At 43.1% G+C, this 17305-nt stretch overlaps 1 protein-coding gene across 1 annotated transcript in view; it reads left to right on the top strand.

Moving 5' to 3' along the window:
* LOC132833373 (polycomb group RING finger protein 3) overlaps positions 1 to 17305 on the top strand; it is a 181614-nt gene that overhangs the window by 59339 nt on the left and 104970 nt on the right. Inside the window, exon 3 of the mRNA XM_060851596.1 lies at positions 2094 to 2211. Within this exon, the coding sequence (XP_060707579.1) occupies positions 2094 to 2211 (118 nt within the window). The remainder of the gene's footprint in view (positions 1 to 2093; positions 2212 to 17305) is intronic.

Raw genomic sequence — 17305 nt, 5'->3', positions numbered from 1 at the left:
GCTGCATGTACTAAAACCCTCTGGCAACCCAGATGCAAAGTTCGTGACGTCAGATGTACTTACATGACCTTTCTGTGGACAGTGTTGCACACATAGTCAAGTATAATACTAATTCATATTAATTTGAGTCGACGAGTGTGGTGCTAGAAAAGCACATCCGGTCAGGCAGCATCCAAGGTGTAGGAGAATCCACATTTTGAGCACAAGCCCTTCATCAGGAATGAGGCTTGTGGCCCAAGGGGCGAGGTAAATGGTAGGGGGCTGGGGCTGTGGGGAAGGTAGCTGGGAATGCGATAGTTAGATGAAGGTGTGGGTGAAGGTGTTATGTCAGAGAGGAGGGTGGAGCACATAGGTGGGAAGGAAAGTGGACAGGTCGGACCGTTCAAGAGGGTGGTGCTGAGATGGAAAGTTGGAAGTAATATAAGATGGGGGGAGGGGCAATGAAGAAACTGGTGAAATCCACATTGATACAGTGTGATTGGAAGGTCTTAAGGCAGGAGACGAGATGTTCTTCCTCCAGGCTTCGGTTGGTTAGGGTTTGGCGGTGAAGGAGGCCCAGGACTTGCATGAGCTTGGTGGAGTGAGGGGGGGAGTTGAAGTGTTTGGCCACAGGGTGGTGGTGTTATTTAGTGCGTGCCCCACAGTTTTTCTCTGAAACGTTCCGCAAGTTGGCATCTTGTCTTCCCAATGTAGAGGAGACCACTTTGGGTGTGACGGACACAGTAGATGATGTATGTGGAAGTACTGGTCGGATGTGGAAGGATCCTTTGGGCCTTGGACGGAGATAAGGGGGAGGTATGGTGCAGGTTTTGCACTTTTTGTGGTGGCAGGGGTAGTTGCTGGAGTGGAGGGTAGGTTAGTGGGGGTACGTTTCTTTATTTCTCCTCTCCCATCTTATCCCATATCCTCCAACTTGGCATCGTCCTCTTGAACCGTCCTACCTGTCCATCTTCCTTCCACCTATCCACTCCACTCTCCTCTCTGACCCATCACCTTAACCCCCACCTTCATCTACTCATCACGTTTCCAGCTACCTCCCCTTCCCCACCCCTCTCCCATTTTTCTCTTGGGCCACAAGCCTCATTCCTGATGAAGAGCTTATGCTCGAAACTCCATTCTCCTGCTCCTTAGATGCTGCCTGTCCGCTGTGCTTTTCCAGCACCACACTCTTTGACGCTGATCTCCAGCATCTGCAGTCCTCACTCTCTCCTAGTTGATTCATGTTAGTTGCCTTTTATGAACAATCTTTCAACTACGATAGAAAATTGGGTTGAGCTCAAACTCCTAATTCTTCCACTGGACGAAAAAAACTACAAAATACTCTTGTATTAAGTTGATATGGGACTCTTAAACATTTCACACAAAGTCCGAAGTCCTCAAGATGTCTACAACGTTAGTAAAGGAGTTGATGAATGCTAAATCAGGTGTTTCACGCAATGAAGTACTGTTTAGATTCAGTGTTCGGAGTTGAATGGATAACTTGCCGAAAGATAATTCACCAGCGATTGCACAGTGCATTTATAAAATCCCTAATAAATGTGACCCTTGGATAAAGTTCATTGGCATTACATTAAGAGCTTTTCGCAAAGCAAATGCTGTCAATTTATCATGTTTTTCCATCTTGATTGCCAGTTGTAGGCATGCTGTTTCCCACCAGATTGTGCACACGTCCAACTTTGCAGCATAATTTCTTTAACTGTACTTCATGTAATAATTGCTGCTTAAAACACTGCAGAGCACTTTATTTGCCACAATAGTTTGGTCCTGTTGTAATGTCTGTTGTTAACATTCGAGTTTTCTCAAATAATTATAGTTTTCAGTCGCAATTTTCAGCTTGTTAAGCTGTAGTTGTCATTTATTCTCACATTTTCTTGAAAGTGGGAGTTCAACTTCTAAGATTTGTTTGTGAAATTGACTTTTAGTATTTGGAAGACACAAAGTAAAAGCTGTGAGTTGTTGAATTTCTTCCAAATGAGACAAATTTTGACAGGCTTTGTAATGATGTGGTAATTTGAGATCTTCTTCATTCGCCATTTATTGTCTGTTTAAAAATGTAGCAACTTTTATTGAAAACCTTATTTGTTTGTTTCTAGGGTTCAAAGATGCTGACTAGGAAGATAAAGCTGTGGGATATTAATGCTCACATCACGTGTCGACTTTGCAATGGATATCTGATTGATGCTACCACAGTTACAGAGTGCCTACATACCTGTACGTACCAGAATCAAATTTTCAAGGTTTAGCTGATTAGTTAGTGATATTTAGTTCACAGGTATGAGTTTGATTATTCTCTTAAAAATATTGCTAGTTAGAGTCACTGATCAACTAATCTATAACTTTGATAAAAGTAACTGTTACCTTCCTCCATCTGAAATTGGAGTTCTCGTGTCTGTGACAAGAACAACTGAGAACCTAAAATAAATATTTGACTTCCTACAAAACTTGAAAAAAATTCTTTAACTAATTGCTTGTTTTGCAAGGAGGTAGTGAATCTTTCTGTCCTGAGGTCTGTTCTTGTGAAATGTTAACATACAAATTAACCAGCTATCTAAATTTCACACTTGAATGCCAGCCTGGCCACTTGAATAATTTCCCAATAAAACATGACAACCCTCCCCAGTCCAGCTGACTAACTCCAATTTGATGACTCACTTACTCAACTATGACCCCTTCCCACTCTCAACTAGCCAACTACATCACTGACCACCTGACATCACCACAACTCAAACAGCCACCTCTGTTTCCTCCCCTCTGCCCTCTCCTTCTGTTACTCTGACCACCCCCTCCATCTGTTGGCTTCCCCTCTTGCTCTCCCCTGTCTTGTCCCAAACACCTCCCCTTTCTCCATCTCCACCCCTGCAAAACCCCATATCTATTTCTTTTTCCTTCCTCCCAACTCCCACATCCCACTATTTTCTGTTTTTCTCTCTCATTCTCTCACACTTTCTCTCTCGCACTCTCTCTTTCGTGTTCTATCTCTCACTGTCTCTCCTGCACACTGTGTCATAAAATCTCCTGAACTGTACCTGAATGAATGCACTTGTAGTGAAGTGGAATTGTGTTCTCCCCTTCTGAACCTATTTGTGCCTAACAGTCTGCACTGTTTCGTGAACACTTCAGCCAGGATGGCAGCGTAGAATTATAAAACGATTGCAGAATGATTAGGTCACTGAAATGTTTGTGAATAGCAAGAATGAACTCAGCACTATGCCGGTCTGCACATTTGAAGACTTCCGTGTACACAAGTGTAGCATTAGTTCCAAATATAACCACTAGGTGGTGATGCATTCTCCGTTATTCTGACAGAGCTGGTAAAAATCACTTGGGAATGTTTGCTTTAATTTTCAGTCCGATGATACAACTCAGTAGTACCCTTCGATTTTCTGTGTTCAGTTGTTTTTATTTTGTAATGAAAAACGGTATTGACTTTGACCATGGAACAATACTTATTGGATATCCTTGGGTAAAAGTTGGCATTTTTAGTTCAAATGAGACGTCGTTCCATATTTCAACACTGCAATTTCCCTTCTCATGTGATCAACAATGCCCTCCATAGTATTTCCTCCACTTCCCACACCTCTGCTCTCGAACCCCATCTGTAACAAGGGTAGAACCCCCGGTCCTCATATTCCACCCACAAATCTCAGATACGGTGCATTATCCTCCGCCATTCTGGGGGAGGTAGGACTATTACAAATTGGACAGCCTACACTTAGGCTGGACTGGAACCAATGTACTTGGGAGTATTTTTGCTGATGCTGTTGGGCTGATTTCAACTCTGGGCAGGGAGATGGGAGCCAAATGAAGAGGCCAGTGGACAATAAGGAGGTAGTAACTAAAGCCTGTAAGGAATTAGATAACAAAGTCAGCATGACTAAGGAGAAGAGTAGCAGGGAGCAGGTGATGAACACCAAGGGATTGGTGGTTTGAGGTGCTTTTGTTTTAATGCAAGAAGTGTAGTAGGTAAGGCAGATGAACTTAGGGCTTGGATTAGTACCTGGGAGTATGATGTTATTGCTGTTACTGAATGCAAGGTGATGCATTTTGGAAGATCCAATTCAGGTGTGAACTATACTGTAAATGAAAGCCCTCGTGAAAATTGATGTACGGAGGCCTGGGTGTTCAGGTCCATTGTACCCTGGAGGTGGCACTGAAGGTTGATTGAGTGGTCAAGAAAGTACATGGAATGCTTTCCTTTATCGGACGGGGTATTGAGTACAAGAGTTGGCAGGTCGTGTTACAGTTGTATTAGACTTTGGTTCGGCCACATTTGGAATACTGCTTACAGTTCTGGTCACCTCATTACCAAAAGGATGTGGATGTTTTGGAGAGGTTGCAGAGGAGGTTCATCAGGATGTTGCCTGGTATGGAGGGCGCTAGCTATGAAGTAGATTGGGATTATTTTTGTTAGAAAGATGGAGGTTGAGAGTGAACCTGATTGAGGCCTACAAAATCAAGAGAGCTATTCAGAATAGGGGACTGAATAGCTAGGGGTCAAAAGTTTAAGGTGAGAGGGGAGAAGTTTAAGGGAGATATACATGGAAAGTTCTTTATGCAGAAAGTGGTGGGTGCCTGCAACATGTTGACAGCGGAGGTGGTAGAGGCAGGCAAGGTAGCATCATTTAAGATGTATCTAGACAGATACATGAATGGTCAGGGAGCAGAGGAATACAGACCGGTGGAAAATAGACAACAGGTTTAGATGGAGGATCTGGATCAGCGCAGGCTTGGAACACCGAAGGGTGTGTTCCTGTGCTGTAATTTTTTTTGTTCTTCTTTCTTTGTTCATTTTTGCCAGCTACAGTCAGACCTCCACCACCAAAAATATATTGCCCTCCCTCCCTCTATCTGCGTTCTGCAGAGACCATTCTCTCCGCAACTCCCTCATTAAGTCCGTGCTCCCCACCAACTCACAACTCACTGTCCACACCTGGCACCTTCCCTTGCAGCTGCACAAGGTGCAAAACCTGTGCTCACACACCTCCCCCCTTGCCTCTGTCCAAGGCCCTAAAGGATCATTTCACATATGGCAGAGATTTTCCTGCACATCCTCCCACCTCATTTACTGCATCCGCTGCTCTTGATGTGGTCTCCTTTATATTGGGGAGATTGAGCACCAACTTGCTGAGCGGTTCAGGGAATATCTGTGGGCAGCACATGCCAACCAACCCCACCATCCTGTGGTCAACCACTTCAACTCCCCCTCTCATTCCCCAAGAACATGTAAATCAAAGCCACCTGCCAACTGGAATGTAGAACAGTAGAGCGCCGTACAGGCCTTTCGGCCCTCGATGTTGCGCCGACCTGTGAAACCAATCTAAAACCCATCTGGAGGAAAAATACCTGATCTTCTACCTTGGTATCCTACAACCACACAGCATCAACATTGCCTTCACCAATTTCCAAGTCTCTTTCATCTCTCCTCACCACCATCACCTCATCCCAGAGCCAACCGTCCAACTTGGCACCACCCTCTTGACCTGACCTATCTGTCCATTTTCCTATTTATCTGCTCCAACTCCCTACTGACCTTTCACGATCACTTCCTCCTGCCATCCACCTATGGCTATGCCACCTTCCTTTACCCCAGCCCCACTACCCTATATATCTCTCAGCCCCCTTCCTCCTCCACATTCCTGATGAAGGGCTCCTCAGATGCTGCCTGATCTGCTGAGCTTTTTCCAGCTCCATGCTTTTTGATTTTGAGTTTTATGTAAAAATGTGAGAGGTCGCCTAATGATTGAGTAATCTTTTGAGGAGTTGAAATTCATGCAGTCCTTGGGTAGAGCAATGTACTTTAGCACTGTGGCTTTACTTCTGTTTTGCCCTGAGGTGAGGAGGGAGAGGAAGTCCTGACTGGTGCAACTTTGCAGCAGTCTGTTGTATTTGAAAATTCTTTCCAGCTTACCCTTCTTTGCTCCTGTTCCTCCATGCCACTGCTGCTTTCTTACTCAACTTGCAACATCTTTCAATTGCTTCCTTCCCTTTGCCTACCTTTTTGCGGAATCCCTGTTACAGTGAGGTCATGGGAGAGGAAGCCATGAGCAGAAGGACAGAGAGATGGAGGAAATCAGCTTGCGGAAGAGGTAGCTGATGAATAGCAAATTTAGGATTAGATTAGATTAGACTTAGATTAGACTTACAGTGTGGAAACAGGCCCTTCGGCCCAACAAGTCCACACCGACCCGCCGAAGCGCAACCCACCCATACCCCTACATTTACCCCTTACCTAACACTACGGGCAATTTAGCTTGGCCAATTCACCTGACCCGCACATCTTTGTGACTGTGGGAGGAAACCGGAGCACCCGGAGGAAACCCACGCAGACACGGGGAGAACGTGCAAACTCCACACAGTCAGTCGCCTGAGTCGGGAATTGAACCCGGGTCTACAGGCGCTGTGAGGCAGCAGTGCTAACCACTGTGCCACCGTGCCGCCCTTTGATTGTTTGGCCAAATGTTGGAGGATCAACTTAAGTGTGAAATACATGGAAGATTGACCAAAATTGGATTTTATGGGCAAAGGTCAGGATTAACTTATACATGAGATGAGCTGTTATTTCAGTATAAACAGTAAAACGAGCACTTTATACTAAAGACTCTGTTGATACCAGTTGCACTATCCAGGGAGAGAAGTGTAAAGATCCTGTAGTTTATGGTATAATTATTGCAGAACTGTGTGAAGTTTTTTTCAGTTTAGAGCTTATTTTCCATTTGATAATTCATGAAGAATATGTAAGTCATTGTTTTTTGCCATAGGGATTGTAAGTTGAATAGTTATGATCTTAGTTTGCTGCTAAAAATTAGTTTACTTTACTGGCGACTTTAATCTGTAAATCTGTACTGTAGCTAATTTATAAAAGTACAAAAGTATCTGCGATTTTTTTTAGATGAGAATGGTAGACAATGTGAGCACAGTACATGTTTTATTATCAACTTATTCAGTGATGTTATATCACATCGCTGGAGCAGGTATGATGTGAACCTAGGCCGCCTCCTCCTGAGGTAGAGACACGTATGCGACAAGAACTCTGTGCAGTGTATAAAATAATAAATAGATAAGAAGCATCTTCTCCCTGTATTTTTTTATTTATTCAGGATGTGGGCATTGCTGGTTAGGCCAGCATTTATTGTCCATCTGCAATTACCCCCATGGGGCAGTTAAGAGGCAACCACAATGTGTGTGTCTGGAATCACATCAACACCAGATCAGATAAGGATTGCAGTTTCTTTCTCGAAAGAATATTAGTAAACCAGATGGGTTTTCCTGACAATTAACAATGGTTTGGTGGTCATTATCAAATCCTTAATTCCAGATTTTTATTGAATTCAAATTCCACCATCTTCGATGGGCAGGATTTGAACCTGGATCCACAGAACAATCCATGGGTCTCTGGATTCACAGTCTAGCAATAATATCGCTAGGCCATCACCTCCCCTATAATGGGCAAGCTAATATAAAGACATGTTAAAGAACTTTAGTGGTGCAGTCTGGAGTAACAGATAAACAGTTATGGACCATCAGCATATGATGACTGTATCTCTGGACAAGGATGTTTGGGTTCAAGTCCCACCTACTCTCAGAGGTGTGTAATAATGTCTCTGAACAGATTGATCAGAAAATCAGATGAGGACATGGGGTGCCTAGAATGGAGGCTAAATTGGATATAAAAGTTTTGGAAAACACATTTTTCCCACAAGTGAAATAAGTTACTCCATGGGATACTCAATCAGTTAGTGTTTAACAAGAAGTGACGAAATATGCTTAGTTACCTTTTTTAATGTGATGTGGGCATTGTTGGTTAGACGATTATTTATTGTCCATACCTAATTGTCCTTTAACTGATTAGCTTGCATGGCCATGTCAGAGGACAGTTAAGACTCAACCACATTGTTGTGGATCTGGAGTTATACATTGGCCAGAACAGGTAATGCTGGCACATTTTCTTCCTTATAGAACATTAGTGAACCAGATGGGTGTTTGCAACAATCAACAATGTTTGCAAGGTTGTCAATTTTTGAACTCCACTTTTTTGTATTAAGTTGGACTTCTTTGAAGATTTAACAAACAGTATGGACTTTGGGGAGCTTGTAGATATAGTGTATCTGGATTTCAAGAATGCATTTGATACAGTGTTGCACAAAAGGTGAATAAACAAGATAAACTGGGGAGATGACAGTCAAGTGGTATTATCACTGGAGTATTAATCTAGAGACCCAGATAAAGTTCTGAGGACCCAGGTTCAAATCCTGCCGTGACAGATGGTAGAAATTGAATTCAATTAAAATCTAGAATTAAGAACTAATTAAGAACTATCAATCCATTGTTGATTGTTGGAAAAACTTATCTGGTTCACTAATGTCCTTTAGGGAAGGAAACTGCCATCCTTAATTGGTCTGGTTTACATGTGACTCCAGACCCACAGCATTGTGGTTGATTCTTAACTGCCCTCTGAGCAATGCGGAATGGGCAATAATTGGTGACCTAGCTAATGAAGCCCTCATCCTGTAAATGAATTTCTTAAAATAAAATCACATGAGGGTTACGGGTAACTGGTTAGCTTGAACAGAGGATATAGCAAAAAGTCAGGATAAATGGGTGTTTTTCTGGTTGACAAAACGTATCTAATGTGGTGCCACAAAGTTCAGTCTCGGACCTCAACTATTTACAATCTGTATTAATGATAGGGATGCAGCAATAGAATGTTCTTGAGCCACCTTTGTGGATGGTACTAAAGTAGGTGGGAAAATAAGTTGCAACGAAGAAATAAGAACATTATAAATGAATGAGGACAGGTTAGGTGAATGCACTGAAATTTGACAGATAACATTTAATGTGGATAAGGTGAGGTTATCCATTTTGGTTGCAGGAGTAGAAAAACAGCTTTTGAATGGAGAGAAACTTCAGAGTGCTTTGGCACAGAGAGATCTGTGTGTATTTGTGCATGAATCTATGGCTAGCACGAGTGGACATAGCTATAAATTGAGGGGTAATGGATATAGGACAGATATCAGAGGTAGTTTCTTTACTTGGAGAGTCATATGGGCGTGAAACACACTCGCCAAGTTTAAGGGCATTTAAATGGTCATTGGATAAACATATAGATGAAAATTGAATAGTGTAGGATAGATAGGCTTCAGATTGGTTCCACAGGTCGACATAACATCGAGGGCCGAAGTGCCTGTACTGCACTGTGGCTAGAGTCGCTATAGTGTGGAAACCGGCCCTTAGGCCCAACAAGTCCACACCGACCCTCCAAAGAGCAACCCGTTCCCCCTAGATTTACCCCTGACTAATGCACCTAGCCTACACATCCCTGAATAGTATGGGAAATTTAGCAAGGCCAGTTCACCTAAACTGCACATCTTTGGATTGTGGGAGGAAACCAGAACACCCAGAGGAAAACCACGCAGACACGGAAAGAATGTGCAAACTCTACACAGACAGTCACCCGAGACTGGAATCAAACCCGGGTCCCTGGCACTGTGAGGCAGCAGTGCTAACCACTGAGTCTCCATGCCACCCATAACGTTCTATGTTCTGTTGTGGTTCTGTTTGCCGAGCTGGGAGTTTTTGTTGCAAACGTTTCGTCCCCTGGCTAGGCGACATCATCAGTGCTTTGGAGCCTCCTGCGAAGCGCTTCTTTGATGTTTCTTCCGGTATTTATAGTGGTCTGTCCTTGCCGCTTCCGGTTGTCAGTTTCAGCTGTCCGCTGTAGTGGTTGGTATATTGGGTCCAGGTCGATGTGTTTGTTGGTGGAGTTTGTGGCCACATACACAGACAACAAGCAACATGAATTTGACTGGGACAACACCACTATCATAGGGCAAGCCAGACAGAGAACAGCCAGGGAATTCCTAGAGGCATGGCATTCATCCACAAACTCCATCAACAAACACTACCTGGACCCAATATACCAACCACTACAGGTTAGGTGGATTGGACATGCTGAATTGCTTATAGTTTCCAGAGATGTGCAGGCCAGTATGGATTGTCCATGCTCAATTGCTCATAATAGAGATAAAAAAACTGCAGCTGGAATCCAAAGTAGACAGACTGGAGACTGGAAGAACACAGCAAGCCAGGTGGTGGTGGGGTCTAGTTGGAGTTGGTGGAGGTGTTTCAGGATAATGCGTTGGTTCCGGAGACTGGTGGGGTGATAGGTGAGAACAAGGTGGACACTGTCTTGATTGTGTTTTGGGTTCGGGGTTTAGAGCAGTGGAACGGGGAATGGAGGTGGTGTGGTGGAGGGCTGTCTGGATGACAGAGGAGAAAAAGCACATTGTTCGAAATAGGTGGATATCTGGGATGCTTGGGAATGGAATGTCTCGTTGTCCGAGCAGATGTGGCGTAAGCGGAGGAATTGGGAGAATGCGATGATGAAATTCTTGCAGAATACTGGGCCTGAGGAGGTTATGGGAGTCTGTGGGTTTGTAGTAACTGTCGTTCTGGAGACAGTTGCCAGTGATGGAAATGGAAAAGTCAAAAAAGGGGAGGGAGGTGTCCAAGTTGGACCAAGTGAATTTGAGGACGTGGTGGAAGTTGTGGGCAAAGTTGATAAACCAAACCAATTCAGCCTTGGTGCAGGACGCTGCACCGAAGCAGTCATCGATATAACAGTGGAAGAGTTGGGGCACAGTGCCTGTGTCAGTACTGAAGAGGGACTGTTTGACATAGGTGACAAAGAGACAGGCGTGGCTGGAGCCCATCTGGATACCAATGGCCACCCCCTGGATTTGGAGAAAATGGGAGGAGTTAAAGGAAAAGTTAGAGGGTGAGAACCAGTTCAGCAAGGCGGAGGAAGGTATTGGTGGAGGGGGACTCGATGAGTCTGTTGGAGACGAAGAAGCTGAGGGCCTGAAGGCCATCCTTGTGGGGTATGGACACATATAAGACTGCACATCTAGAGTGAAAATAAAGCACTGGGGCCATGGAACTGGAAGTTACAGAAGAGATGGAGGGTGTGGTTGGTGTTACGGATGTAGGTGGGAAGTGCCTGACCCGAGGATGGAGTCGAGGTAAGATGAGGTGAGTTCGGTGGGACAGGAGTATGCCGAAATGATGGGTCGGTTGGGGTAGTTGGGCTTGTGGATCTTGGAGCAGGTAGAACCGGGCAGTACGGGGTTGGGGGACTATGAGTTGGAGACTGAGGAGGGGAGATCACCGGAGGCAGTGAGGGCACGGACAGTGCGAGTGATTTTGACCTGATGGGTGCGGTTTAGTTGTGGGCAAGTGGGAGGTAGGACATGGTGTCGGAGAGTTGTTCATAATGTCCAGGGATGTGCAGGTTAGGTGGGTTCACCATGGGAAAATGCATGGTGACAGGAAGAAGGTAGGTAGGTTGGTCTGGGTGAGATGTTGTATGGAGGGTCGATGTGACTCAATGGGCCAAATAGTTTGCTTTCAAACAGTAGGGATTCTATAATTCTATGTCTGAGCACAAAGAGTAAATAACAAAGTGGCAAAAACTTTACAGCAGCAAGGTGGTGAGAAGATCCAGAGAAAGCACAGAGAACTAAATGTAAGCGATGCAGAGAAGGAAGGTGGAGAACTGAAAACAGTAGAGAGGATATTCAGTTTTTTTTCTATTCACTATGCATTTATTTACGATCCCTAATTTCCCTTGAAAAAATGGTGCTGAGCTGCTGCAGTGAACTACTGAAGTCTATTTGACTTAAGTACATAAACAGTGCTGCTGTTGAGGGACTTCCAGGATTTTGACCCAGTGACACGAAGGAATAGCGATATAATTCCTGAGGAACTTGCAGTTTAAAATGTCCTCCTGCATCTTTTGCCCTTGTCCTGTAGAGGTTGTAAGTTTGAAAGCTGCAATTGAAGGAGTCTTGGTTAGCTCGGGCAGTGGATTGCTCTTCATTGGTGGTGAAAGAAGCGCATATAGAAGGTGGTGGATGGAGTGCCAGTCGAGTGGGTGCTTCCTTCTGAATAGTGTTCTGGTTCTTGGGTGGTGTTTAGCTGTACCTTCCAAATAAGTGGAGAGTATTCCATCGCACTCCTGACTTGTGTTTTGTGGTATGTAGGCGCTGGGATGACTGGGTTGCATTGCTTCTGAATTCCCAGCTTTCAGTCTGCTCTTGCAGCTCAACTACATATACGGCTAGTACAATTCAGGTTCTGGTCATTTATAACCACAGTGTATTAATGTGATTGAAAATCAAAGAGTGATGTGTTCTGGAGAAGACTCAGATCAGACTCAAAGTGTTAACTTTGTTTCTGTTTCTGCAAATGCTACCAAACTTGCTGACTTTGTCCAGCATTTTCTGTTTTTGTATCAGGAGTGATGCTTAGGTAACCTCTTATTGGAGATGTCATTGCCTCGCACTTGTGTGGTGCAAATGTTAGTTGTCACTTATCAGGCCAAGCCTTTCTCTTGTCTCAGTCTTGCTGCATTGAATAGTTTTTTCTGACTCATTCTTGGGATATTGAAGTTGCTGGTTTGGCCAGCATTTATTACCATCCCCAATTACTGCAGTCCATGTGCTGTAGGCCTGCAATGCCATTAGGGTGGGTGTATCAAGATTTTAAACCGGTGATACTTAAGGAACACCAATATACTTCCATGTCAGAGTGGTGAGTGACTTGGAAGGAAACTTGCAAATGGTAGTGTTCTCATGTATGTGCTGCCCTTGTCCTTCGAGAAGGAAGAAGTCGTGGGTTTGAAAGTTGTTGCCGAAGGATCTTTGGTGAGTTACAGAATTATTACAGTGCAGGAGGAGACCATTCAGCCCATCATGCCTACACCAGCTCTATTATCTTGTATACGCAGAAATGGTAAGCTTCAGTTTCTGAGGAATCATGAGTTTTGCTGAACATTGTGCAATCATTGGGGAACCTTCCCACTTCTGATCTAATGGAGCATGGCAAGTCATTGATGGTTGGGGCTGAGGACACTACAGAATAAATGCAGCGATGTCCTGGAGCTGAGATGACTGACCCTCAATAATCATAGGTAAAAGTGAGGAGTGCAGATGCTGGAGATCAGAGTCTAGGTTAGTGTGGTGCTGGGAAAGCACAGCAGGTCAGGCAGCACAGAGAAGCAGGAAAATCGACGTTTCGGACAAAAGCCCTTCATCAGGAATGGAAGCAGGGAGCCTCCGAGGTGGAGAGATAAATGGGAAGGGGGTGAGCCTGGGGGGAAGATAGCCAAGAGTACAAGAGGTGGATGGAAGTGGGGATGAAGGTGGTAGGTCAGTTTCCTTATTTTCCTCCTCCCACTTTACTCCAGTTCCAAGCTTCCAGCTCAGCACCATCCTCATGACCTGTCCTACCTGCCAACCTTCCTTCCCACCTATCCACTCCACCATCCTTTCTGACCTGTCACCTTCATCCACCTGTTTTGTCACCATCTCAGAGAACTCCAAAGGTTTGTGAGGCATGATCTACCCTTCACAAAACTATGTTTACTATCCCTAATCAACTTATTCCTCTCTAGATGAGTATAAATCCTATCTCTTATAACCTTTTCTAACACTTTACCCACAACTGAAGTAAGGCTCACTGGTCTATAATTACCAGGGTTGTCTCTAATCCCCTTCTTGAACAAAGGGTTGACATTTGTCACCCTCCAGTTTTCCAGTTTTCTGGCATATTCCTGTAGACAATGACAACATAAAGGTCAAGGTCAGAGGCTCTGCAGTCTCCCCCCCCCCCCCCCCCCCCCCCCCCCCGCTTCCTGGAGAATCCACAGATAAATTTCATCATCCCAGGGGACATATCTATTTTCACACTTTCCAGAATTGCTGACACCTCCTCCTTGTGAACTTCAATCCTGTCTAATCTAGTAGCCTGTATCTCAGTATTCTCCTCGACCACATTGTCTCTGTCTTTTTCTAGTGTGAATACTGACGAAAAATATTCATTTAGCACTTCCCCTATCTCTTCCGATTCCATGCACAACTTCCCACCACTATGCTTGATTGACCCTAATCTTACTCTAGTCATACTTTTATTCCTGATATACCTATAGAAAGCCATAGGATTTTCCTTGATCCTATCTGCCAATGACTTTTCATGTCCCTTCTTCTTAGCTTTCTCTTTAGGTCTTTCCTGGTAGAAATCTGAAACAAACTGTTCTGGCAGATCTGTGGAGGGACATTTCAAATCTATTGTATCTCTCCAGAACTGGTGGATTATAACTAACTTAAGAGGTTTTCTTCTTTCCCCCTGCTGTTAGAAGAAATCTGATACATTTATTATTGTTGTATAATTGTTTGCTGTGAGGTTCTCAAATGATATGGATTTGTGTTACAACTTCACTCATGGTATGCAGAAATTAACATGAATCTTTAATATTGTCAGGATTCAAGAGCTACTAAAATACATGTTAAACACATTGCAAACAAGTTAATCTTTGAGTGTAGTGGTCATTTAACCCTCAAGTTGTATTTATTAAACCTAACTGACAAAATATTTGCATCAATGTAGTACCAGTCTTCTACTTACTCTTTCCTCTAGTACAGAATTGATGAACTATTTCTCTATTCTGTCACTGGCTGTTTGCTGATCAGTCATGTTCCATTGTGAGTAAAATATGAGTACTTCAAACCAAAATTTTACGCAGGCTCACTGCACATTAAAAGCTGACCTTGCCAGCTCTCAGTCTGTGAATTGCTATATTGCTGTACTTTGGCTCCGAATAGATTTTTAGAATTTATTCGTGGAATGTTGGTGTTACTGGCTAGGCCAACATTTATTGTCCATTTCTAATTACCCCTTAAACTGAGTTGCTTGTGGGGGCCATTTCAAAGGACAGTTAAGAATTAACCATATTGTTGTGGCTTTGGAGTCCCATGTAGGCTGGATTTCATTCCCTAAAGGGCCATGTTATTTGTTGTTTTTTTGCAGCAATTGACAACAATTACATAGTCATCATCAAACTGGCTTTTAATTTCACAATTTTTATTTAAAGCGAATTTCACAATCTCCCTTTTGGGATTTAAATCTGTGATCCCAGAGCATGCGTTTGAGTTTCTTGATTACTAATCCAGTCACATTTTGATCCACTCACTGTGCCTCCCTGTCTAGTTACTGATCTTTTCATTAAAATCCAGTTCTGGCTGCTGTGCATTAATTGTCTCGTTAATGAACAGATTCGTAACTGGTCTCCAATGTATATGCACTTTTTGGGAGCAAGCATATGAACTTGGCTTTGAGTGCATTGACCATCTCTTGGCAAATCTTTTTTCATATTTCAGCAGGTAACTCATCTGGACAGGCTACATCATGTCAAGGGACAGTCATGCAACTTTGTAAGAGATGTAAAATAATCCTTTTTACCTCTATTGTCAGGAATAGTATGACCGTAATGGACCAGTGCTCCTTGTATTGAAAACTGGGAAACACTACCACACATTTTCATCCAGTGTGAAAAGCAACAGTTCATCATTACTATCTGCTTGTTGCACCTAAGCTAATATTTGAATCCATGTTGTTATTGACGCTTTAATTTTTTTTGCACTTTTTTTATTAAACATTTCTGGAAAATAAGATTAATGAACAGTCTGTAGAGTATGAGTAATAAATATGAGTTGAAGTGTTTTGCCTTTTCCAGTATTCTCACAACAGCAAATGGTGGTATATCATTTATGTCTAATGTTTTTAAGATGCCCATTTTATTGGATGTGGTTTTTGATAACCAAGTGAAATTGTATAAATACAAATCAGTCAAAGCCTGTCCAGATCACTCTGATGAAACCCATGCAGATGCAGGAAGAATGTGCACATACCACACAGAGAGTCTCCCAAGGCACGAATCAAACTCCCACCAGCAGAAACTCAGGCCCCTTGTGTTCTGAGGCTACGGTGCTAACCACTGTGCCACCATACCCCCAGGTTATTAGGCAGGTTAGATAGTATAGCCAATGACAAAAATCCCAAAAATACATTTTATAAATTTTCTTTGAGTATCTTTGTTCTTGTGGTGTTGCTCCATGTAACATGTTCAAAGCCAAACTGAATTTTCCTGGAACAAAAACAGAAGTTGCTGGGGAAACTCAAATAGGTCTGGCAGCATCTGTGGAGACAAGGCAGAGTTGAAGAAGAGCCATTGGATCCAAAATGTTAACTCTGTCACAGATGCTACCAGACTCCTGAGTTTCTCCAATATTTTCTGTTTTTATTTCATATTTTGAGCATCTATAGTTAATCACTTTTTAAAAAAAATTCTCCTAGATTTTGTACATGAATACTTAATGGAATTGATGTTATCAATCAGCAGAATCTTCCTAAATTTAAAAGATTTTTTTTAACCATTTCATATCTTGTTAAACCAAGGAGACTGATGCAAAGACAAATTTGAAGGTTACCTAGTTAATAAAGATTTGATAAGTGGTTTAACTTACAAGAACAAGTAAGCAATTTGTGAACTTAGTGACTTGCTTAGGCTAGAATCAGTACCTTAGAACATGGGGATGACCACCATTATTGTTGGGGCCAATTAATATAACTTTCTGTGTTTCTCATGGTTGCATATCAATGAAGTAGTTTTCTTCGATTACATTTTACTTTTGAGGCACTTCCAACCTTACTGAAGTGTGTTATACACTGTGGCCAAAAGCAGTACCTATGGTTTGAGAATTAGCAGAGCTTGGCTTGGGGGTTAGCACTGCTGCTTTACAGCATTAGGGACCCGGGTTCAATCCTAGCCTCAGACAACTCTGCGTGGAGTTTGCACATTCTCCCTGTGTCTGTGTGGGTTTCCTCCAGGTATTCTGGTTTCCTCCCATAATCCAAAGTTATGTGGGTTAGATAAATTGGCTGATAGTGTTCAGGGATGTATAGGCTAGATGCATTAGTCAGGGGTAAATGCAGAGTAATAGGTTTGGGGAATGAGTCTGGGTGGGTTACTGTTTGGACGGTCAGTGTGGACTTGTTGGGCTGAAGGGCCTGTTTCCACACTGAAGGGAATCTATGATTCTTGATATCAAAACTGAGTCATTTGGTTGCATTTTTCCCTCCTATTGGAATTCTTTTGCTTAACTTCATGGATCTATGGACACTAACATACCTTTCATATCTCTCATATAGAAACAAAGAAAATAGGAGCCAAGAGTAAGCCACTTGGCCTTTTGAGCCTCTTCCATCATCATAGAACTCATTACCTTATTCCTGCTTTCTTCTCATTTGTTTGGCCCCTAGAGCCAGAAAAACTATTTGTAACTTCTTGAAAACATATAATGTTTTGGCCTCAACCACTTCCTGTGACACAGAATGCCACACGCCCTCCAATCTCTGGATGAAGAAATTTCTCCTCTTCTCACACCTAAATGGTCTACTCAGTATCATTAAG

This window comes from Hemiscyllium ocellatum, chromosome 36, assembly GCF_020745735.1.
Source record: "Hemiscyllium ocellatum isolate sHemOce1 chromosome 36, sHemOce1.pat.X.cur, whole genome shotgun sequence".
NCBI classification, from domain to species: Eukaryota; Metazoa; Chordata; class Chondrichthyes; order Orectolobiformes; family Hemiscylliidae; genus Hemiscyllium; species Hemiscyllium ocellatum.
This window is presented reverse-complemented; position numbering and strand designations above follow the sequence as displayed.